Raw genomic sequence first — 26933 nt, forward strand, 5'->3', positions numbered from 1 at the left:
TGTGTGTGTGTGTGTGTGTGTGTGTGTGTGTGTGTGTGTGTGTGTGTGTGTGTGTGTGTGTGTGTGTGTGTGTGTGTGTACATTTGCTTCATGGCATATTTGATAAATTGATATCACTTTCTTTTGTTCTCATGGGAAAGCTGGAACAAAATACCATTAACTGCTCAGAGCAAATGTGTTTGCTGTTTCATATCCACCATAGTGGTATACACAGTCCTGGCAGGGGAGGGAAGCCAAAGCTAGAAATCATTTGTCTCGACCTCACACATCACAACCACAGACTGCTTGATGTGTATTGAAAACAACTAGGGCAAAAGCTTCTCACAAGATGCAATCTGATTGGCTCTTTTTGGATATTTTTTTAGAGTCAGAGAGCGCAGGTTTATATCAACTGAGATATGAAGTCTCTTCCAGAGATGTTTTTTTGGTCAGAATGAGCTGTAATGTGGACCAGGATTTATATCAAGACTATTCGCTTTCTCTCTCACACACACACATATATATATATATATATATATAGTTCTGTCCTGTCCTAATAGTGTATTATAGTGCAGGAGTGTATACTTGTTGTTTGGAAAGACTTTCAGAGTAAAGGCTGGAGGGAGTAATCCTGATAAAACACATTGCTGTCCTTGGAGACCAAACACACTCAGGAGAGAGTTGAACATCTCTAGTGTGAACAAGATGAGAGGCAGGTGATAGTCAACAATCACAACAGCCTGCAGAGTCAGGTAAAGAGGATGTTTTTCACAACGAAAAGCATGAGTGACTATTTAATGCCATTTGTATATGTATCTGTATATTATACATGTACTCAATTTTTTGAATGGAAGTCTACATATTATTAAATACAATTATTAAGTTTATATTAGATTTTTTTACGTAATATATATATTCTTTTTTTCTTCCAGCTAATATTTCTATATAATACTATCACAGAACGGTTTCAATATAAGTAATACTGGATGGTTGGGTCATGTCTTATCTTGCCTAGGGCATCAGAATCCCCGCCGTACCTCCAAAAATCCTTGTTGAACCTCTCTGTAATGTGTATTCTAAGTGTTTCTCTCCAGAGTCTCTCTTGCACAATTGGAAAAGACATGGCAGGTTACATAAAACAAGATGTCAGACATCCTGTCCTCCTTCCCCTGCAATATATACGGCAGTGGCACGGTGCGTGCTGACAGCAATGCAGCATCAACATAATTGCCTGCTCATTGTCAGTGCGAAAGAAGCTCGCTCACGCATGTGGGATCTATACACTCACACAGGCTTCGGTGGGTGATGGTATGCACTCGGCTATGGTCTCCGTGGCTCATAAGCTTTGTATTCTGACTGCAGATCAATATCAAATTAACGGGAGAGATTCTCACCTCGCCCATAGATAATCTAGCAGTCTATCGCTCATCATGCCTGGGCAATGCTTCACTGTCCCCACCTCACTGAGTGAAAATTCATTTCCATTCCACAAACTTACAGTTCCAGATTTACACAGGAGGGAAAACCAAACACAAACTCCTTCCATACAGAGGTGTACACGTAGGAAGCAACTGGACGAGTTTAACGGAATAGAAAAAAACACAAGGATCTCAATATCCATTTTTAACACATGATGTAATTACACCGTAATTAAAGGCATAGTTCACCCAAAAATGGAAATTCTGTCATTAATTGCTACGATTGTTTGGTTATTCAATAAAACAAATTGCTTACAGCAAATTTAATATCTTAAAGGGATAGTTCACCCAAGAATGAAAATTATTTCATTAATTACTCACCCTCATGTTGTTCCAAACCCATAAAACCTTCATTCATCTTCGGAACACAAATAAATATATTTTTTGATGAAATCTGAGAGCTTTCTGTCCCTCCACTGACAGCTATGCAACTGACACTTTGACTCTTCAAAAAGTTCATAAAGAGATTGTAAGACTAATCCATATGAATTGATCGGTTTAGTCCAAATTTTCTGAAGAGACGCTTTATATGATGAACAGATTTACTTTATTTGTACATTGATCAGCGCGAGAACGAACCTCATTGGTTCTTGCGGAACTCAACGTGCTGCGTAACACACGAGAACGAACCTCATTGGTTCTTTCGGAAGCTCAACATGCCTCCGTTTACCACAACTGATGTGTGAGTTGATGATTGTTTATATGTAAATAAAAGCCTACATTCTGTTGTTCATCATATACAGTAAAGCAATTGTGTCTTTTGGACTAGTTTTACGATGTCTTTATGAACTTTTTGAAGCGCAAAAGTTGTCAGTTGTGTAGATCTTTATTTGAGTTTTTTCTGAAGATGAACGAAGGTCTTGTGGGTTTGGTAATTAATGACAGAATTTTCATTCTTGGGTGAACTATCCATATAAGATATTCAATTTGCTGTAAGCAGTTTGTTTTATCGAATAACCAAAAAAATTCTACAACCTGTCAGAAATCACTGATATAAGTGTCCTGAGAAATCACCAGCACAAGACACTCTTTTTTTTTTTTTTTTTTTTTTGATTAGTCCTTCAAAAATTGATGTTCATTGCATAAAATGTAGCTACTTTGAACTTAATGTGGTTTCTTAATGCAATGCTAATTATACAAGATACAAAAACAAATGGTAACTTTGAGATGTAAAATTCCAAGATATCCATCCAACAATTATAAAACACCAAAGTTGGAACATGAGCGCATCATGTGTGTACACAGCTTATATGCTTAAATCACTTTCCCCAGAAAAACTAAAAAGAAGACTTTATACTTGGGTCCGTGATAATACCCACCAAATGGCGAGTCTACTTTATATCTATGTGCTGTTAGAAATACGGGAGAAAAAAAGTGCAGAGACAATTACATGATAAGATTGGCAGTCTAAAGAGTTGGATCTTAATGAAAGACCTGTAATAGGACAGCATGTGCTGTGTTTTGTATGCAGTCAGTCCTGATTTAGTGCTGCCGTTGAATTAAGCCTTTCATTAATGCTAAGGGAACATTTTCAGACGGAGATTCAAACTGAAACCTCAAAGTACAGCCCAGAGAAGACTGATGCAAGATGACTGCAGTTGGAAAGGTTTTTTGCAGACACATCCAACCAAATATCTCATTTCTTTCTGAGAGTGAGGCTTTGTTCATGTTCCTTCTCATTTAAGGGATGTTGGCAATTCTCAGCCCGCTCCTCTGATGGGTTTCTCTACTGATCTGTACAGCTCTTTTGTTCTTCTGTAGTATGTGTCAGCGGTTCTCAACTATAAATATAAGTCTGTTGAGTTTTTCCAAAAATGTATGTAATAAATAAATAAATGGATGTTTTTATTTATTCTTACATTTCAGTGTTTCATTTTAATGATATCCAATGTTGAAATATCTTAGTCATGAAGCAGAACCAGTTGATAAGCTCTGGTTTACGTGATATGGGACCAATTACCCAGTAGTTTATTGTTATTGCTTATGGCTAATGTTTATTTTCTCTCCCGTGTTTCCCTCAGGACTCCCCTCATTGCGGCTGGGGTTATTGGGGGATTGTTTGTGGTGATCATCGTGGGCCTGAGTGTTGCCATATCAGTCAGAAGGAAGAGCATCAAGAAGAAGAGAGCCTTGAGACGCTTCTTGGAGACTGAGGTTAGACACGGCCCATCTTTTCTCTCTTTTTCTTTCTTTTTTTTTTTTTCATACTTAAGCATGCATTCAGAAAACAGACAGCAAACTTCCTAAAGACTGTTCTCTCAGCTAATTCCATGATCCCTGAAAACCACAAGGACCTTAACAGTTCACACTGCGAGCCTTAGTGCTCAATTCTGATTTATTGGTCAGATCTGAATTTTTTTTGTATAGCTGTTCACATTGTTTTTTTTAAATGTGACCAATATCAGATTCCAGTGTGAACAGATCATGGTCCTGAACTGACCCGGGTGCGCAAAAAAAGGTAGAACACGACACACAGCAGGCTGTCATACGGAAATAAACACTGAGGACATTAGATTAAGTGATTATGTGTTTTTTTATAGTGTGATTTGCCGTGGAATCCAGCGAATTTATGCACAGGCAATATATAAATTAAAAAAAGAGCAGAGTTTTTAAACATTTATGATATGACCCTCAGGTTGTGCTTGTATATAGAGCTGTCACTGTAATAATTTTAAGTTCTGACACATCACTGTCTTTTACTGACTACCATTCGCAACTGTCTTGATAGCTTTGCGTAAGTAAAATCTTTGAAGTGACTCCCATGAGCGCAGAATTGTGACGAATGTTGCTCTAGTGTCATAAAGGTCACATGAATTCTGATATGACTGTTCAGACTGAGGTCACATTGCTAAACATCTGACCTGAATCAGATGTAGGACCACATATGGAAGTGGCAGAAATCAGAATAAAAAAAATCTGATTCCATGTGGTTTGTGCCGCTCACACTGTCATGACAAAAACAGATCTGAGTCGCATCAGATTTGGTAACAGAGTTGCAAGAATAGCAAACCTCAATGTAAAATTTATATAAAATAGAAAAGAGCATATATATTATTTAGTTAGCCTACTGAGTTTGTTCATCCACAATTTATGAAGGTTAATCACTCCCTTTTACTGACCATTTGTTGATATTAATTACTTCATTCTCTTGTAGGCCCTATTTTGTACCTTTTTCATGGTTAATTAAGTTAATTAAGATTTCTATAACCAAAACATAGTTCAACTTTATACAAGTTCTAAAGACAGTTAAAAGTACCTAACTCAATCTGTTTTGATTACTATGTAAACCTCATGAACAGTCAAACTGAATTATTCCAATGCTGAGGATAATAGCCTCTCTTTGCACCTCTTTTTAAAGAGATTGTATGTGTTAATTAAATGAACATTAATGAGAAGTCGTGTCCTTGCTGGTGGGATGTTGGCCTCACTTATGGCTTATTTTTTCCTCTTAATGCTTACTGTTTCTGTCCTTCCTTTTCATTTACTCAATCTCCTTCTATCCATCCTCTTAATATTGTTGTTTATTTTTCATATCACAGTGTGGGTGGAGAGTTCATAATAGTGCAGGTTGCGCAAGGATCCCGCGTTTCTGTGCCCGAAGGTTCCGACCTCTCGTCTTAATGCATACATATATCCGTATGGCCTCAGGCTTTGAACGGAGAGTATAATGCTCTCCTCTGATACTCCATAGAATAATCTGGAGCTGGCCCACGCATGCCACATAAGAAAGCACGTATTTGTGAAAATGGACATCATGTATGCCAATAACACAAATGATCTTGAGCGTTCCCATATCTCAATTTTCACCGGAATAGGGTGTTTCTATCACTATAAATTCATATTAAGTTGGAGCAACACAATGCCACTTAGGTTTTTCAGCACCACGGACAGCTGATCTGTGTTTCAGCACCGCCTGTAGCGGACAGCTCCCTGGATCACAGCTCGTCCTCTCCCCTGGCTCTCCTCCGCCTTCTGTGTTCTGGCTCCTGATTTACAATTCCATTTAAATGAAGAAGTGCTATTGTTTTTTAATCAGGCGCTGTGATGAGCCGGGGGACGCCGCAAAGGGTCGATAGAACGGCTGATTTACGCTCTCTCTCTCTATCTCTCATTTTCTCTTACGCTTCCCAATCTCTCCTACACACTTTCTCCCTTCATATTTTTATCAGGATAACCTTCTCTATTTCTGTCTTTCTTTCCTGTATCTTCTCTCTTTGCTTTTTCCTCTTATCTCTGTCCCTCTCTCTCTCATCACATTTCAATAGTTCCTTTATCACCAGGGTTTTTTATGCATTGATTGAACTCCCAAACTCTTATATGCGCCACATAATGGCACAGCAAGACTAAATAAATTACAAGGAATTCATACACTATTGTCTGGGCTATTCAATTTATTTGAGTTATGGCCAAATGTTCATTGATTGTCCAGATTGATTTTAGCGTCACTGACAACATCTTCCGTCCGTTGCTTTGTGTGTCTCAGTTGGTGGAGCCTCTGACGCCCAGCGGTGCGGCCCCAAACCAGGCCCAACTGCGCATTCTGAAAGAGACTGAGCTGAAACGGGTGAAGATTCTGGGAGCCGGGGCCTTTGGCACCGTCTACAAGGTAATGGCATTAAAGAGGAGACAGAGGGAACTGAAGAAAGATCTGTGCAGCCCGTATATTTTGATTAGGAAAGCATTATTGTAACTATTGCACATACATTTGCTGGAAGGTTATCAAAACTGTTAAAGGGATAGTTCACCCAAAAATGAAAATTCTGTCAGTAATTACTCACCCTCATCTCGTTCCAAGCCCGTAAGACCTCTGTTCATCTTCGGAACACAAATTAATTTTTTTTTTATGAAATCTGAGAGCTTTCTGTCCCTCCATTGACAGCTACGCAACTGACACATTTGCACTTCATAAAAGTTGCAAAAGATCATAAAGAGATCGTAAAACTAATCCATATGAAATGAGCGGTTTAGTCCAAAGAGACACGATGGCTTTATATAATGAACAGATTGAATTTAGGCTTTTATTCTATTATTTTATTAGGCTTTTATAACTTTTTAAGCGTCAAAGTGGTAGTTGCATAGCTGTCAATGGAGGGACTCTCAGATTTCATAAAAAATATCTTCATTTGTGTTCTGAAGATGAACGAAAGTCTGACATGAAGGTGAGTAATTAAAGGTGGGGTATGTGATTTGCAAAACGGCCAGCAGATTTTGAAAATACAGAACTCAAATGGTCCTACCTTCTTTCCTTTGACTCCACCCATTCAAAGAACATGGACATGGATGGGGGAAGGGGGGATGGTACGACCGTTTGATTGACGCACTTACTGTCCAATGATTGTAGGTGGTATTGGAAATGATTGGCTGGAGTTTTTCGAGTCCTGCCCGTTCCACAGATGATTAAATTGCTTAATATTTATTTCAGTGCTTCTAACTCAGTTAGGTGTGGGTTAGGAATCGGATTTTAAGTGATTTTGAAAAAATGGCCAAAAAAGAGAATTACATACCCCACCTTTAATGACAAAATGAAAATTTTGTGGTGAACTAACCCTTTAACACTAAATATACTTTTTAACTTTCCCCATGCAGTGCTATGAACATGAAAGATAGTGTTCAAAAGTTTAGGGTCAGTATGTTTTTAAAATAATTGTATTCAGCAAAGATGTATCAACATTTACATTGATAGAAAAAAATTAAATATATGTTGTTCTTTCTATTTATAATAGAATTTCCACAAAAATATTAAGCAGCACAACTGTTTTCTGAAGATTAGAGTAATGGCTGCTGAATTTTTTTTATTTTTTTTTACAATATTAACTAATTAAGTTTTAACTATATTGGTCAAATAAAGGAGCCTTGGTGAGCATAAGAGACCTCTTTCAAAAGCATTAAAATATTTACCAACCCCAAACATTTGATCTGTAGTGCACTTCAAATCAATATCAAAACTCATGAAAATATTATACTTACTTTGAAGGAGGTATTTGAGTGTAGGCTTGTTTTAACCACCAAACAACCACCAAGAACACCTTAGCAGTGTGTTAAGAACAACTCAGAAGACTTTATCAACAATCTAGCGTCAGTGCATGCTAGTTTTGCACTGAACAAAACAGTGTTTTGCATGAACATTCACATTTTCTACAGTAAAAAAAAAAGTGCAATTCCTCCCAAGAATTTTTTTTTTTTGTGTGTGTGTGATTTCAGGGTATCTGGGTTCCCGAGGGTGAGACTGTGAAGATTCCCGTGGCCATAAAGATCTTGAATGAGGCGACGGGCCCCAAAGCCAATGTAGAGTTCATGGATGTGAGTGTCACTCTGTTGCAAGGCTTGCAGCTGTAGTTTGTGTAATTCCACTAAGCGAATATTCAGCTCTTTAGTAGTTCAAAAGGAAAAATGCATGTAAACCTTGAAACATCCTCTTAGATGATGCAAGGACTATGAAACACTCACCAAAGGCCCTTACACACACGTTGAGTGCAATCTAAAACAGGTTATTTCTGCTTATTTGCGTGTAGAATGTTGCGTCTTTTTCATGTTAGAAATGCATGTGTTTGTTTTCATTAAGATATTTGAGCATATGTGCATGTCCTCTCCATGACTCCCCCACATAAGGTATTTCCCACAATTCATCAGTGTTAATGGGCATTTCACTTTCAGAATATTCTTAGGGGTTTGTAGATGAACAGATCCACTCATACTGCGCTTAAACAACAGAAGCACGTGAAGGCGGATCAGACGTGTAGACGCTGGCCTCCGCTGTTTATTGGACGGGCACGCAATCATCTCAGCAGCTGGAGAATAGCAGGAGTGTGAATGCTCATTATATAACTGTCAAGTGTGTCATTTTATGTAGTGCTCAGATAATGGGTTTGTGTGTGTGTTTGTGGATGTTGGATGTGTGCTACACACCATGTTATTTTTTCAAAATGTTCAAACAAACGTAATAGGATCCCTCCAAGGCCTGAAATCATATTAATGGCTGAGGTATCTTTTATTGCAGTAATATAACCTTATGGCCCGAGGTTTGGAAATTATTTCTGAATTATCCCCTCAGCTGTTTGTGGAAATTATATGTATTTTTTTATGTTCTGCATTTTCTTAGTCCCTGATACTTTTATACTCTGTGCCATCTTTTGTTTGGACCACAGGTTAAATATGTTGGATATAAACTGGAATTTGGATCATAAATGTGTTCTCGTTTAGTAAGATGCTTCACGCATTTCTTATTTTTGACTAGATTTACTTAATCACACTGTACTGAAGCACAGTAACTGAAATAGACAAGCATAAAGATTTTGTTCAATTTTGTAGATTCTCATCTTCAGCATGCAAGTGTGCAGTGTTAGTGATTTATGGGTAATAAGTCTGCCTTGTAAATCCTCCAGCTTACGCAAGTGTCGTGAAACAAAGCAAATAAATCCAACACTCATTTTGCAGACTACACTCATTGCAGCAGACTATAACTATGGGGCTGTTTCACTTATGAATCTCAGTGGGACGTCATGTGTGTGTGTTTCAACATGCATGAGAAGTGCTTCAGAACAAATCTTTAAGAAATTGTCTTTGCTAAAGCTGTTTGTAACATACATGCACTTCTGTTTTTTGTAATTGAAACATGCTCTCATTTGTCAAATATAAGACACTGCCATTCAGTCTCACATATTTGTAGCCCAATAAGGCATGCACTGTTTATCTTGCTTCAGAATATGCCATCTTTTAACAGATAATTTATTGTTGGACTGAGCTGTGTAACAATAAATCACACTACCGTTTAAAAGTGTGTGGGGTCAGTGAGATTTAGCAAAGACACATTAAATTGATCAAAAGTGACAGTAAATACATTTATAATGTTACAAAAGATTTCCATTTAAATAAATGCTGCTTCCACAACAGAAAATAAGGTAGCACAGCTGTTTTCTACATTGACAGTAAGATTTTCTTTCTTGAGCATCAGCATTATGATTCCTGCTTTGCAATCACAGAAATGAATTACATTTTAAAGCAGTAAAACAGAAAAGAGTTATTTAAAACTGTAATTATATTTCACAATATTACTGCTTTTTTAAATGCAGCCGTGGTGAGTATTAGAGACGACTTTCAAAAACGTAATTTTTAAATGTTTTGTTTTTTTATTTAATATTCCCCCAAACTTTTGAACAGTAATATTTATACTGCCGTTCAAAAGTTTGGGATCGGTAAGATTTTTTTAATGTTATTGAAAGAAGTTTCTTATGCTTTACCCAGGCTGCATTTAATCAACCTAAAATACAGTAAAAACTGTAATATTGTGAAAACCAAAACATCAGGAATCTTTGATGAATATAAAGTTCAGAAGAACCGCATTTATCTTGAATAGAAAGCTTTTGTAACATACAATATCGTTCAGAAGTTTGGGGTCAGTAATATTTTTTTTTGGAAAGAAAGAAATACTTTTATTCAGCAAGGATGCATTAAATTGATCAAAAGTGACAGTAAAGACATTTATAATGTTACAAAAGATTTCTATTTCAGATAAATGCTGTCTCTTGCTATTCATCAAAGAATCCGGGGAAAACAACTGTAAGTGTACACAACTGTTTTCAACATTGATAATAAGAAATGTTTCTTGAGCAGCAAATCAATATATTAGAATGGTTTCTGAAGGATCATGTGACACTAAAGACTGGAGTAATGATTTCCCAACACAGGAATAAATTACATTTTAAAATATATTCAAATAGAAAACAGTTATTTTAAACAGTAATAATATTTAATTTTTTTTTTTTTTTTACTGTATTTTGGATCAAATAAATGCAGCCTCGGTGAGCAGAAGAGACTTATTTTAAAAACATTAAAAAATCTACCGATCCCAAACTTTTCAACAGTGTGTGTATGTATGTGTGTATATATATATATATATATATATATACTAAAAGCTAAAAGAACCAGCTGTGTTTACTTAATAAAAGAACAGTTTAAGACATTTACCTTACATGCTGTAAAATCGGACATTTAATCCACTCATTGTAATTGATCGATTATGGATTCGCTGTTTTTTTTCCCTCCAGGAGGCTCTGATCATGGCCAGCATGGAGCATCCACACTTGGTGCGGTTACTGGGTGTGTGTCTGAGCCCAACCATTCAGCTGGTCACTCAGCTCATGCCCCACGGCTGTCTGCTGGACTACGTGCACGAGCACAAAGACAACATCGGCTCCCAGTTACTGCTTAACTGGTGTGTTCAGATCGCCAAGGTAAGACACCCCAAATCCTGATTGAACCAGAGATTTAGAGATCTACTTAAATGCAACATTAGTTGAGACCACTCTTATTTATCTTATATTTCTGTGGCCATTGATATGGCTCATGTTTTTATTCAGAAGTACTAATAATTTGTACATATTAAATTCTTCCCAGTCATGCAGCGAGCATCATTTTTGCCATATTTCTTTGATATTGGACCCCCAACCCCGTGTGCTGTCTGTACCACTTTGTTCATCTTCCTCCCACACCAATGGTGGTCATATTTCCTCCTCTCGGTGTCTCCCAGACTGGGAGTGCATGTGACTGATCTCAGAGCAGCAGCACCTCAAAGGCTGCTGGGATAGATAAGCAGCGTACAGCACGCTCTGTCTGTGATCTGTGAGCTTTGCTTTTTGTCACTCAAAACAAAACCTCTGACACCTCTGAGATGCAGAACTATATATCACTATATGTGTGTGGGAGGGGGGTTAAAATAATGATTTAAGCAGAATAGTAACAGAGCTATTTCAGGAATTATTGTTTACAAAATATTCTTAAAAGGAAAAGAAAAAAGGTATCTTGAAAATGAGTGCATCGGTTTACACAGGAGTTACATCACAGATGGTAGTTGATATGATAATTTAAGCAGAGACTGTAGTATGAACTGATATACTTCAGCTAAATTTTTTAATTTTTAAAGTTAACATGAAATGGTGTTTGCAGCCTGCATTGTATTTGATTATTAAAAAAAAAAAATAGAGAGGGAGAGAAAGGTAAAAATGTGGGGTCAGTAAGATTTTTAAAATATGTTTGAAAACAAACTATGTTCACCAAGGCTGCATCTATCTATCTATCTATCTATCTATCTATCTATCTATCTATCTATCTATCTATCTATCTATCTATCTATCTATCATTGCGAGTTACATTTTTACGGAGCCCCTTATAGTACATGGTGAAGAAATGTTTTGCGTTTCCCCGAGAAACTTTGCGTTCACTCGCAAAATGTGTGCGTTCTCTCGAGAAACGTTGCATTCACTCGCAAACCACACACATTTTTTTGTGAGAGAACCCAAAAGCATTGGCTTTTTATTTTTCCTCCCTTCTAATTTTTCTTTTCTTTTTTTCAACCACCATGTCCCCTTAGAGTTTCCATATATTTTAGACTTTTTTTTTTTTAAGAAACATTTGTGAATGATTCATGACTCACTCAAACAGTCAGCCCTTTGTCACTACCTACTTGGGTAACTATGTAGCATGCAGAAAGGGTTACTGAAAAACAAATAATAATAAATATAATAATAAAATATATTTTTTTTTTTAGAATACATACATTCTCTAATGCATACAAATAAACATTATAACCAATAGAAATTAATGTCCATGTTAGCCACTGCTGGTGTGAGCTTAGCTTTGTATTGTACAGATGAACAGACAAAAGCCAGATTCAACTGTTTAAATAAATCTCATGCATTTAAATCATAGATTAAGAGGGCTAGTTGGTATTCAGGTGTTTGGTTGCTGTACTCACATGACCACTTCAGAGGCTTTCCAAATCAGCCATGCAGAAAAAAGATTTTAGGCACAATACTTTTGAGAAATGTTAACCTGAAGTGATACAACCGGAGGTTATTATTTATGTATTAGGCTCACCTTATGATAGTCTTTCTAGGAGCAGGCTGCAGTGTGGGAGTAAAATCAGACAGTGTCTGCCCTGTTCTTTTCAATATAAAACGAGCAAAACGAGCCAAGGCTTTAGAAATGTCACCTCATATACTCGTGGTGTTAAATTACTGGCTTCAAAATAATACCATAAACCAACCTTTCACCGATGCATTATACAAAGATATAGAGAGGTATTTCAGTTAGCCAATTCCTTGGACACATACAGTATATTAAGCCCTATTGCAAACAACTGCGGTGATTGTGGATGTGGTTCATCTTTATCAGTGAAACAGGGCTTTGGTGTCTCTGAAACTGTGTTTTACATACCATTTATTTGAATCCATTGCACAAAGTTGGCCAGTTACTGTACACCAACTCATTTTGAGAAGAAAAAAAAACATTTTTTACTTATGTTTTGTTGTGGTCCATGCATTATTGATGAAGCAAAACCGTGGTATATGCATTATTTACAAGTACCTTATTACAGACATAGAGTGTGTTGTTTTTGCAATGCCCTCTTCATGCGTGTGTAGGTGTGTGTGTGTGTAGGTGTGTGTGTGTGTGTGTGTGTGTGTGTGTGTGTGTGTGTGTGTGTGTGTGTGTGTGTGTGTGTGTGTGTGTGTGTGTGTGTGTGTGTGTGTGTGTGTGTGTGTGTGTGTGTGTGTGTGTGTGTGTGTGTGTGTGTGTGTGTGTGTGTGTGCATTAGGCAACCTGGCTATGAGGAGTTTCTTCTAATGAGGCCAGAGGAAAAGAAAAAAGTCAAATAAACAGAGAAAGGACAATCAGGTTTGAGAGATAGTTGTGTAGTTATATATATATATATATATGATAACAATAACTCAGTTGTTTTTGGAGACAATGATGAATTGCCTATTGTCCTTGTGACAATTATTCAAGTACTACTTCTTGCAGCGCACACGACACTTAGTGCCATCTTCTTTATACATATAATGCAAGGCATTCTGACAGTCATTGAACAGATTGTACAAACTTCAGTGTCAGGCAAGTAGTTCACATTTGTTCACATACTTGCCCTGAAAACATTTTCGCTGTCCCCACCACAAAAGAATGGTCAATTTTTATTTTTAGCTATACATGTATATATATAATTTATTATTTATTATTTATATCTTTACAATCTATCAAATATACAAATATATATTGATATATTTTTTCCTTTACGGAAATTAAATAAAATATTTGTAAGTATTTTGGTGGAATTTTTTTTCTTTGCAAAAACCCCCCAAAAAATACAACAGTGTTATTGATGGTTTCAAGACCAAACATTTAAGTTTGTAAGGCATTAAAAAATGGATGTACAAAATCAATGATTGTAAATTTTTCAGTAAGAACACAGCCCTGTCCCTAAAGGCCATGTGTCTGTTCTGTCAGCTAGGCTGAATCTCTCTCACACTGACCTCGGGTCAGCAGGCCATCCTTATTGTTGAGCCCTGCAGAGTTATGACTACTGGAACCGGACAGAGCGATTGTTCTTCTGGAGAGGGTACTGTAATGTACCACAAAAAAAAAAAGTGAAAGAGGACATGAAGAAAAATTTAACGGAAAGCATTTTTTAACAAGTACCATTCAGAGAGTTAGAACATGGCAAAGTGTCCTAGATGACTACAAGCCTATTTTTGTGATTTGTCTCACTGTGCCCAACGGGTTAATGGCAGTCTGGGGGGGAAAAAAACACACTTAATGCAATATATTATTAATGAAATAATCAGGCATGAAAGGAATTTTAATAAGTAGATTAATAAATTAATAATGCAATGAGATGAGATTGACCAAAGGTGCACTAAACCAGCATTTGCGCTTCCTTATTTCCTTCACATTTCAAGTGTGCTCTGTTAATGAATTGGACGTGCGTGTAGAACGGAATAGGTGATCAAGTGTAGATGCTTTAAAAACTGACTCACTCAATGAAGGTTAAATTTTTATGCCCTGTGAGATCACCAGAGACCCCCAGTAGTACTTTTTATTAAAGAAAAGGTCAGGCACTGCAGTGTGTGTGTGTGTGTGTGTGTGTGTGTGTGTGTGTGTGTGTGTGTGTGTGTGTGTGTGTGTGTGTGTGTGTGTGTGTGTGTGTGTGTGAGAGAGAGAGAGAGAGAGAGAGAGAGAAAAACAATGATTTATTGTGACTTCTACTGGCCATTTGCCGCAACCTTCATCCTCTTAGCGTGTGAGTATTTTTTAGTGGCAGTCTTTGTGAACAGGTGAGATCTTCAAGTAAGGATTTTGTAGAGCAATTCAAAGCAGCACCATCTCTCAAATTAACAGTGTGGAGCTGACAACCATCTGCAGCCATGCAAGACTGAAGTTTCCCTGAAATACTAATTGTGAGGCACTGTACCATTTCATTTATGGAGTAATTACACATTTGGTCATTGTGTTTTGAATGTTTACTACTAGAGTCTGTATTTTCTGAGTGGCATTTAAGAAAACAGCTTAGAGGTGTAATTGTTAAGGAAACAGACTGTGACACACAGAAAGTGACAGCACAGGCAAACAACAGAACACACAGCATGAAACAGCAGAATGTTCACACATGCATGCACACTCATTAAGACTGCATCCCATGCACGTCTTTTACAGCCCATTTACATAGTCATTCTGGAATCAGAGAGAGCTGATGTTTGTGCCTGCGTCTTTCAGGGACTACTGAGTTAACGGTCCTGCCGGCGACTGTCCATCAGTTTCCAGTATATGTCCTATGGCAAGCCCCAAAGGGAAAAATACACATCACAGTAGTTTCAAGTAATTAGAAGTTTTGATTAGTCCATCCATTTTTAAAAGTTCGACCCATTTTGGTCGATTTGCAGACCGTTGCTAACAAAAATATGATAAAACCATATAGTATGTAAATATATTTTAGGGGAGAGAGGTGTATATATTAAATAAAAAGTCAGAATTGCGTGATATAAAGTTGCAATTGTGATTTCTAAAGTCAGAATTATGAGAAATAAACTTGCAATTGTGAGAATAAACTCGCAATTCTGAAATTTTTTCTCCGAATTGCATGTTTATATCTCGCAATTATGACTTTATAACACGCAATTGGGACATATAAAGTCAGAATTGCGTGATATAAAGTCAGAATTGTGAGATATAAATTCGCAGTTGCGAGAAAAAAGTCAGAATTACAGGTTTATTTCTCGCAATTGTGAGTTTATATCTTGCAATTCTGACTTCATAACATGCAATTGTGAGTTTATATCTCGCAATTGTGACTTTATAACACGCAATTGTGACTTTATATCATGCAATTTCTAACTTTAGAAACTCGAATCGCAATTATCTTTTAAAATGTTTTATTCTGTGGCGGAAATTAGCTTTCATAATATATAGAGAGAGTGAGAAAATCCTCCAAAACACACCTGACATGGTTCTGCCAGTTGGAAGTGAACTTTATAATGGAAAGTGTAAATACACTCTGGGTAGACGGTTTCAAGTTACAGAGCTCTTATTAAGAACAATGATGATACTGATACAATCACAGGCAACAATTATCCCTTTTATCCTTTCATGGTTCAGGAAATCTTGGAATCCTCCCATTCTTCATGTTTGAAGCTAAGCCAATTGAATTTTCAATAGATGTAATTAAATTGACGCTTGATATTCAATGGTTTTAGTTGAGATGACAATTGTCTGGCTTCTAACTTGCTAATTATAATCTACGGATTGACCGTAGATAAAGATATGTGAAGATGTCTTGAAAGAACACCTTTCCTGAACAATGTAACCTAATTAGCTAAATAAAGCTGTAATTGTCATCCCGGTTAGCCTCATACCTGAACCTAGATCTCTCCGATTTGAATTGAACCTTTAAAAACATCCTCTGAGTCCTGCAAACCCTAGACAAACAAACGGATGCAAAGCAATTTACTTTAAAGGCCATCCATACAGATCTTTTCCAATATTCATATGAAATATATTTTGACGCTCTCCCACACACAATCATTCATCTCACATCTCCTCTACCTCTTCTTCACTCTTTCTCAACCTTGCTTTTTTATGCTGGGCTGCTGAAATTTTAAACAGGTAAGAGAGAGAGTAAGACAGCACAGGTGTCAGGGAACACAGAGGCTTTCTCAGCTCAGTAGACCTGCTGACACTAGAGCGACTCGCCAGTGTTAGATGAAGTTAAAAGGGACACCAAGAGTTTAGCAGGGGCTTCACTTTCAATTATCTGGATATCAAAACTGCCTGTCTAACAGAGGAGCTTTAATTGCTTTGACCTCTGTGAATCTGTCAGTTGTTTGTGGTGGGAATGAGGGGGGTATGTATGGGGACCTGTAATTTGTCCTCAATTTCTATGAGCATGCCATGTGACGTACAACCAAAAAAACAGCTGTAACTTTCTATAGAGTTTTATGAAAGATATGCTAAGAAGAGAAGTTTGTGTGTTGTTTTTGTTGTGTTCTAAACCAAAGTAAGCTGCACACTCCGTGCATTCCGAAAGGTAGGGTAGAAGAAGTATGCTTATGGGTAGAAACAAGAGTCTTTTGCTGTGATTTAGCTTTGCATGCATTCTTGTCATGTTTATTATCATTAGCTAAAACTATTTAATACATTTTTGTTAATTTAAATAAAATATAAATATTAGATAAAAAAACTTGGAAATGGTGCTTGGCAACTAAATTAAATAAGTTTAAGGGCACTAAAATTACTAACTGTAAATAAATAAAACCTAAAATTGAACTAAAACTTAATTAAAAATAAATTAATCCTAATATTTTAAAAATTACAAAAGCAAACATGTAGCAAAATTACTAAAATGTTAAATAAAATTTAAATGAAAACTGAAAATATAAAAATAAATCTTAATTCAAAATAGATGAATAAAAAATAACATTAATTAATAAAATTAATAAAAGCTGTAATACTAAATAATACTAAAACAGCACTGAAAATTTGCAGATAATGCAAGACCAGAAGTCATTGTGACAAGCTCAGTAAAAAAAAGACAGACAAAAAATCTTTACGTGTTTTGTCAATACAATAGGAGTCCAAAACTGTTTGGTTACCAACATTCTTTAAAATATCTTGTGTGTTTCGCAAAAGAAAGAAAAGTCATACAGGTTTGGAACACCATGAAGGTGAGTGAAGGTTTGCGTGAACTATCACTGAGAATTTAGATACCCTCGCTCACTGTTCCATGCATTAGTCTACTAATATAGTCCACTTGATGGAGTGAATGAAAACGAGCGAGAAAATTCTGACACTGCGCTGGAAGGGCTGTCGCTTTTTTATAGTTTGGACTTGAAACTTAGCAAACTGGCAGCTCCAGTAGTAATGAAAAGATTTATATTGTGCTCTGCCATGGAAAGTGGTATGCATAAACCTTAATTAAACAATTTAGTAATCAATTAAAAAGGAATTTATTCCTGTATGATATTACGCTGTACACACATTGGACCAGCGGTTTGTAAAATGGATGGATGGATGATTCAGCTGCGGGCTCCATCTTCTGGCGAGACGCAGGAATTCATTCGACGCCACCCTCACAGTGCATTATGGGTATTCTCTAGCCGTTGAGTGTACATCAGTTGTACACTCATTATTGTGGTGCATCATGGGATTGAATGAGTGCACTCAATAACGTCCACTATGGTTTTGGACACCATTACAAATGTGGCCTATTTAAGGGTATAGGAGGTGATTTCGAACACAGCCCTGGAATTGAATTTGTCACAGCTACTACAGGTGTTGAATTTGTTTTGGAATGACAGGAAGAGGAAAATTAAGCATAATTGCTTTTATCAGACTTAAAGAGCAATAGAGACATGTGAGTCATTAGCAAATGCAATCATCTAATCTGAGTATAAACGGTTTTCCTCTTGCCGTTTCATCAAGGCCTCTTCAATTAGCTGGAGACGATAATGACTTGGATCGATTGTTGTGCTATTTCATCAGGTCAAGTTAGCCATATTTACCACAGGCGGCCATCTGTTATGCTGTAGCGTGCACAGAAAGGATGACTAGCCATGTGTCTGCGTGCGGAGAGTATCACGGACTGCTCACTGGCCGCTCGCATGCAGACAGACAGCTGGGAGCACAGATGCACATTTGGAGCAGAAATGTCTGGGAAAATAGGAGAGGTTGTCTGAGTTGCTGACTGACACTTAGCACTTGTCGGTTGGAATTGAGGTTTTCCACCAGGGCTAGTTTCATAAGGCACAGGATTTAAATGAGTTTTAAGTCAGCGTTTTAAACACTTATGGTGGAAATAAACTGGTACACACACAGCCAATATTAGACCCCTAGAGACGCCTGGACAAAGTAAATGATAGATTGGAGCTTAAAGGAGTACAAAAAAAAGAAAAAAAATGTACTCACCCTCATGTTATTCCAACATGTATTTTCCTTCTGTGTAATAAAAATGTAGATTTTATGCAAAATACTGTGTAATAACTGCTCTTTTACATACACTCCATATGACTTCATATAAAATATAGCCTATATGAACATGACTTAATATGTGATGAGTTGGAACAACATGGTAACAAGTAAATAATGACAAAATTGGGTGACAAAACTCTTTAATCGGCTTTAATTGTATCATATTTGTGAGAAGATAATATTTTATATTAACAATATTATTCTAGCTTTAAAGTGACAGACTATTGATTGTTCCTATAAAACCTAGAGGAAAAAATGGTTTTCCCCAGAGAAAATGTGATTTTCCCCACTTTAGGATCATCTTCATTTAGTTCTGACATAGTACCTGTCTGCCGTGATCTCACACCTTTCTCCCACACTCTTTAGTTTTTTTCTTTTTTCTCTGTATTTCTGGCGTGTGCATGTATAGTCCAAGCCAGACATTTGCTGTCAGAAGGAGTTTTTGCGAGAAACATAAAACACGCGCACATTTGGCATAGCGCCTTAAGTTAAAGGAGCGTAAGAATGAATGTGTTGTGCCGCCTCAAGCAAAATGACTTTACCCTTCTCTAATTTTTCTCATTTCTGAAGAAAATGCTTTTTGTTTGTTTTGTTTTATTTTTCTTCCAGGCATGCGAACATCAGCAGAGCGCCATCCATACATAGAGTTTAATAGTTTATAATATAATAAACATGATACTAAACTTTGTGTATGGATGACACTCTGCTGATGTATTTTTATTACATTTTTTTTGGGAAAGAAATTAAAGAAATTAATCATTATATTCAGCAAGGATGCATTAAATTGATCAAAAGTGACAGTATAGACATTTATTATGTTGCAAAAGCTTTCTATTTCGGATAAATGCTGTTCTTTTGAACTTTCTGTTCATCAAATAATCCTGAAAAAAAAAACTATTTTCAACATAATAATAATAATTGTTTCTTGAGCAAATCAGCATATTACAATGAATTTTGAAGGATCATGTGACACTGAAGACTGGAGTAATGATGCTGAAAATTACATTTTAAAATATATTAAAAAAGACAACAGATATTTTAAATTGTACTGTAATAATATTTTTTCTATATTGCTGTTTTACTGTATTTTTTATCATTGAAATGCAGCCTTATTATTATTATTATTTTATTATTTCGGTTTACTTAATTGGCGGAAACCAAAAAGATTAATCACAGCAAATTGACAAATTTATCACTACTAGGCATGTGATGGTATAAAATTTTCATGTTGCAATAATTGCTGAAGCTTTAATCACGGTATACAGTATTATCACAATATTGAAATAAGTTGAATTATTAGGCCCGTCGTCAATTGTTCCTCACAAATCGTATTACCGAATACCGGCACATGTCTAATCACTACAAACTATTACATAACACTTAAGTCAACAAAATCGTAAGAAATTGTATAGATGATTGCACAAGCCATTGTAAAATAGCCCATATTCACACACCAGTGACAGTTCATTACATTTCCCAAAAGCCTTATGCTGATGCCCTTATCATGGCTGCCACAGAGGTTTACTCATTGTTGCAATGGAGCCAGACCAGCCTCAGAGGAAAGGCATGAACATCCCCTTTTCCTGAAAAAAATACACACACCAGCCCCCAGCGCCAAACACAACCTGCAATATTGGTTTGCAAGACCTGCGCCTAACAGACACTAGAGGACAGAGCTGTGTTTTGAGGAGCAGACAGGTGTGTATAATTTACTGTGGCCCGAGGAAGGCCAGACCTCGCTCTGAATCTGTAAACAATTGTTCAGGCCAGGTCAGAGAAGGAAAAAAGGGGGAGAAAAAGACTCTAAAATGGGGCAGAAGCCAATGTTGTTAGAAAGGAAATGGTGCCAATGAACTATCTGAGATCATATCTAGAGTAAATTAATCACCCAGCAAATGAGTGTTAAGCTCTTCTTTGTGCCCTGGTGTAATGCCACATGAGGCAAAGGACGACTGCATGACCTTACAGCAGATGCATTCACACTGGATTGAGTTGTTTGATTTAAAGGGTGTAGACTTGGAATCAAGCCTTTTCCCCGTTATTATTTGATTCACACGACCGGACACCAGTTATCTTGCCAAGAAAAATCTTTATTCTTATATGTCAGGAGAGAAACTCTGAGAAGATGTTATATTCATGCCAGGTCTATGCGTTTCCGTGTTTCTCTGCTGCAGTATAGTAAGATTGAGCTTAAATACACAACTGAGCGACTTTCGACGTCCTTGTAAGGTAGAAAAACATTGTTTAAAGATGGAACGTATATGCTAATGGTGCAATCCACTTTCCACATTAAGAAACTATTTCTCAGTGTATATTAGTGGTATACAAATGGTACATTTGCATCAGTTGAAACATTCATTTTCTTGCAAAGAGCATACCAACTGTACACATTTGAAGTATCATCATCATTGGAACTCTATGCTAAGTGAACATTGCATTTTACACATACCTTTAAGCAGAATACATAATCCTCCCAGCTACCCTCCTTGTGTCTAAAATATGTTCCTTAAACACGTGTCCATGCCATCTGTAGTCTAACTCATGCATTTTAAACTTCATAAGATAATACTAATAAAGAATAATAATACCGATACATAATATTAAATAATGAAATTATATTCAAAGATGAAATTTTAGTCTTCAAAGGGATAGTTCACCAAAAATTAAAATTATGGAGACATTTGCCCACACGCATGTCATTTCAAAGAAGATTATTTCTTCTGTGAAACACAAAAGGAGGTTTTGCTGACTGTGTAGGGTGCACTTTTCAATACAAATACAGTAGAAGAGCTGCAAAAAGGATAATTAAGTTGTCCATATGAATTGCACACATTCATTGGTGAGGTGTGAGGTCTGTGTGTAGGTTATTCTCTCTCTCTCTCTCTCTCTCTCTCTCTCTCTCTCTCTCTCTCTCTCTCTCTCTCTCATCTCTATCTTTGCACCAACTGTGTTTTTCATCGAAGACCTCATATCACTCACATGGTTCATCTCTATGTAATTAAAAACCTTTCCATTATGTAAAGTATAAACAGTCAAGAGCTCTTTATGATGATGGTTACTAAATATTTAATATTGAATTATAGATGTCATTTGAAGCCTATTCTGTCATCAGTCTTTTTTCTCACTCCCAGTGTGATTCCCCGGGAACGTGTCTCTATCCAACTGAATGGTTAATGTGTTGCCAGGCATCCGTTACAGCTTAAAGAGACGCATCCAGGCCAACAAATTGAGCAGTAAATTGGTGGATATGAGGTTCAATTAACAGCAACAAGTCATGTGAAGAGAGTGACTGCATCCTAGAGAGAGAGTGGGAGTGCATTTGTCATCACTCATTTTTTCTTGAAAGTTAAAGTCTGTAGAGTGGAAGTCACTCTTAACCTAAATACATTCCGCTTCATTTTGGATGGCGTTTTTATTGTATTTTATATATTATTATTTTTTTGTAAATTTTCTTCTAAAAGATTTTTTTTTTTTTCATAGTACCTGTTATAGTTGGTCTTGGGAAGCTAGTTTTTTTTTGGGTCTAGTTTTTTTCACCCAAAAATTAAAATTATGTAATAATTTTTACTCACCCTCATGTTGTTCTAAACCTGTATGACTTTCTTAGGTGGAACATAAAAGATGTTTTGAATAATGTCTTTTTTTCTTTTCTTTTTTTGTCCAAAGTAGTTTGGACCTCAACATTCTTCAAAATATCCATAGCAGGTTTGGAATGACGTGGGTGTAAATGATGACAGAATTTTTAGGTGAACTATCTCTTGTGGTAAAATATGGTATGGAAGAAAACAACATTATTCCGTTTCCACTAATAACTCCAATGTGTGATTTTAACGATTGTAGGTCACAGCAGAGGACAAATAAGAGTGTGTGTTTTGGGTGGGGGTGATGCCCCCTCTCCCCTATTGTGCCCCCCACACTGTGTCGTTAATGAATTTGGCCCCCCACCCCAAAGGCCTCCACAGGTCTCCAGGTCTTCAGGTCTTACCTGATTGAGAGGAACACGTAGGTCTCGCTCCTCCCTCACGCCGAGCACATTACCAAGCCCATCTGGTGCCCCGTGCCCCATGCCAAGTACAGCCCAGTCCGTCAGGACAAGGTCATGTGTTGGCATATGTTCTGGCACACCATTTCCCTCCCCAAAGGCCCAACACCTGAGATCAGAACCGTGCGCTGATGGAGCCAACTAGAGGCGTTACTAAAGGCAATTTTACTAGAGAGATCGGTGGTAACAGAGATCAAGGACCAGTACATGCATAAAAAATAACTATGTATTTGTAGCAATATTTTTGTAGACAAAACTATAATTATGGACAAAAAAAAAAAAGTCTTGAGTAGAAGCATATATTAGACCTGTCACTTCTGCCACTAAAGATTGCTTTATTAATCATCTTCCTGATCAGTATCATCTCGTCAGCATCGCAGATAGCTTAGAAGAACTCGATATTGCAACAGAAACTTTTAACTCTCTCTTTTCCAGCACTTTAGACACAGTTGCTCCATTGCGCTTAAAGAAGATTAAAGGAAATAGTCCAACACCGTGGTACAACGAGCACACTCGGGCCCTTAAGAGAGCAGCCAGAAAAATGGAGCGCAACTAGAAGAAAACAAAACTAGAGGTATTTCGCATTTCATGGAAAGAGAGCACGATTGCATACAGAGAGGCCTTAAAAGCTGCTAGATCTGCTTATTTTTCAACCCTCTTAGAAGAAAATAAACAAAACCCTAAGTATTTATTTGAAACAGTGGCTAAACTAACGAAAAAGAAAGCTTCAAGCACCAGACGTTTCCAAGCAGCACACCAGTAATGACTTTATGAACTTCTTTACTTACAAGATTGATAATATCAGGGAGAAAACTATAACTATGCAACCGTCTACTACAGTATTGCATCAGGCAGTGCATTGTAGTCTCCTTGAGGAAAAATTTGATTCATTCATTGCTATAGGAGAGGAAGAATTTATTAAACTCATTAAATCATCTAAATCAACAACATGTTTGTTAGACCCTATACTGACTAAGCTATTGAAAGATATGCTTCCAGAGGTCATAGATCCTCTTCTTAATATTGTATCATTAATTCATCTTTGTCATTAGGATATGTACCAAAACCTCCGCTTGTTAAAAAAAACGCAACTTGATCCTACAGAATTAGTCATTACAGGCCAATCAACCTTTTCTGTCAAATATACTAGAAAAGGCAGTATCCTCACAACTATGTTCCTTTTTAGAAAGAAATTATACCTGCGAGGATTTCCAGTCAGGATTTAGACCATATCGTAGTACTGAGACAGCTCTCATTAGAGTCACAAATGATTTGCTCTTATCATCCGATCGTGGTTGTATCTCTCTATTAGTGTTACTCGATCTTAGTGCTGCATTTGATACTATTGACCACAACATTCATTTAAATAGACTCAAAAATGATGCTGGCATTAGTGGAACTGCATTAGCATGGTTTAAATCATACTTATCTGACCGTTTTCAGTTTGTAGCAGTAAATGAAGAGATGTCTTATCGATCAAAAGTTCAGTATGGCGTACCACAAGGCTCAGTACTCAGACCGTTACTGTTCACTCTGTACATGCTACCCTTTGGAGATATCATTAGGAAGCATGGCATTAGTTTTCACTGTTATGCTGATGATACTCAACTCTATATTTCTTCACGAAACTTACCAATTCACAAAATTAACGGAATGCATAGCTGATACTAGTAACTAGTAATGACTAGTAATTTCCTACTGCTTAATTCTGAAAAAAAAACCCAGAGATTCTAATTATTAGACAAAAAAACGTCCTCACGTAATAACCTAGAATACTGTCTAATACTTGATGGCTGCTCTGTCAAGTCTTCATCGTCGGTTAGGAACCTGGGTCTGCTCTTTGATACCAATCTTTCATTTGAAAGTCACGTGTCTAGTATCTGTAAAACCGCATTTTTCCATCTTAAAAATATATCTAAATTAATGCCGACAAATGCGGAACAATTAGTTAATGAGTTCATTACATCAAGGCTAGATTATTGTAATGCTATTAAGGGTGGTTGCCCTGCACGCATAATAAATAAACTACAGCTGGTCCAAAGCACAGCAGCTGAGTTCTTACCAGAACCAGGAAGTATGACCATATTAGCCCGGTTCTGTCAACACTGCATTGGCTCCCTATTAAACATCGTATACATTTTAAAATATTGCTGATTTCTTACAAAGCACTAAATGGTTTAGCTCCCCAGTGAGAGAGAGAGCTCTTAACGTGATAAATAATTCTGTATTATACATTTTTAAGGCCAGACAAGTAGTTTGTTGAGGGTTGATTTGTAAAGACACGCCTGCACACATATATATTAAAACGCGCATAATAATGGACTGAACATGTGATGCGCATGTGCTGGTGTTTGCGCAGAGGTTGCGTAGGTTTGCGCAGAGATAACTGATAATCGTTTGCACCTTGAGCCACCAGGCACTGTTTTGTGCGGATGGGCGGCCAGAGCGCATTGAGGGTTTTCTGTTAGAATGGTGTCGTGTTAGCGGCCCCTAAGTTAATAACTAATGATCTTCGCAACGGAAGTGAATCAATCAATCAAAACTAACTTTAGCTGGACAATAACATTATCCTAGAGCTGCTGTAAAGCCAAAAAAATCTCTGATAGTGTAATTTCCTATTATCACTGTAAAGCTGCTTTGAAACAATTCATATTGTTAAAAGGGCTATATAAATGAAGGTGACTTGACTTGACTAGAATTCACCTATATTTTCTCATAAAAAAACATATCTATACCTTAAATCAGGGTTTCTCATTCTTTTTGTCTTCTTTACTGGACATCGTTTAATATTTACAGAAATACACTAACCCTAACCCTACTAACTAGGTGATATTGAGCATGCATATTACTAGCATATTGACTGTTTATTAGTACTTATAAAGTACATATTAATGCCTTATTTTATAAATTAACTCCCCATACATAAACATACAGTAAGCAAAAACTTCCTTACTATCAAAAAGCAGTAATTAGGAGTTTATTGAGGGAAAACCCCTAGGTAGAAGAAAATTAAAAGTGTTACCGTTTTTTATGTCATTGTTTTTTTCACCATCATGTTTTTGAAGTGTTTTATGCCAACCAAAGCTTCATTCTCGAGAAATCCTTCTAATATGCTGATTTAGTGATTATTATTAATGTTGAAAAATATTTTTGTGCAAACTGCAATACAGGATTTTATAGGATTCTTTGATTAATAGAAAGTTCAAAAGAACAGCATTTATTTAAAAAAAAGAATTATATTGTAACATTACAAATGTCTTTATTATTACTTTTTTCATTTAATGGATCTTTGCTGAATTAAAGTATTAATTTCTTTAAAAAAATAAATAATAATTCTTACTGACCCCAAACTTCTGAACAGCAGTGTACTTTTAATAGTAGCTTCCCCTTACTTTAGCCTGAGACTGTTTGCTACAGGTTTAGTCATTACTTTTTTCTTTCATATAAAAAATCATATAATTATTAAATACATTTAAATGATTTTTTTCTTTCTTTTTTTCATTATTCATTTATTTATAAGACCACTGCAGTAAATACTTATTCTGGCAAGTAATATTATCCTATGAATAGACTTGCCAATTAATAAAGGCAATCCTATATAATATACTAGCTGTTTTGTAACAGCTTCATTTCAGTCTTATCCAATCAGATTTTAAGATCCGTTGGAACGCCACATACAGTATAATGCATGCAGGCCAAAATCAATTCATCAAGACGGCAAGTAAAATCTGGGAACACTTACAGCTCACCACTTATGACATTAGAAAGACATTATGATGACAAGACTGTAGTATAATTTTCTTCATAATGTTGTTTCCATTGGCATCTAAGCTTTAAACACTGGATAGACAAATGTACAGCTCTTTTTCATGCTTTTAAAACAGGCTGAACTGAAAGCAAGAATCAGAACTTTGAAAGTTGTTTTGTGTGTTTTTGTTAAAGCAAGCAGAACAGAAAAAAAAGCATAGCACTTAGCACTATGGCGACTCCAGAGTCTTGGCCGTAATGGATTAGCTATAAATAGGAATGACAGGTTAATGTTAATTCCATGATTTACAAAGCAGATGTCAGTGATATGTTGAAGGATTTGATCAGGGTCCTGCCTCTCCTGCCTTATTCTTTTTCTGTCAGCGTCCAGCTCAGTT

At 36.5% G+C, this 26933-nt stretch overlaps 1 protein-coding gene across 2 annotated transcripts in view; it reads left to right on the forward strand.

The window, feature by feature from the left end:
* Positions 1-26933, forward strand: part of erbb4b (erb-b2 receptor tyrosine kinase 4b) — a 290413-nt gene that overhangs the window by 239385 nt on the left and 24095 nt on the right. For both annotated transcript variants that reach the window (XM_084420233.1, XM_084420234.1), the window contains 4 exons: positions 3479-3611; positions 5941-6063; positions 7659-7757; positions 10502-10687. In XM_084420233.1, coding sequence (XP_084276359.1) covers positions 3479-3611; positions 5941-6063; positions 7659-7757; positions 10502-10687 — 541 coding nt within the window. The remainder of the gene's footprint in view (positions 1-3478; positions 3612-5940; positions 6064-7658; positions 7758-10501; positions 10688-26933) is intronic.

Source organism: Rutilus rutilus (assembly GCF_951802725.1).
Source record: "Rutilus rutilus genome assembly, chromosome: 10".
Lineage (NCBI taxonomy): Eukaryota > Metazoa > Chordata > Actinopteri > Cypriniformes > Leuciscidae > Rutilus > Rutilus rutilus.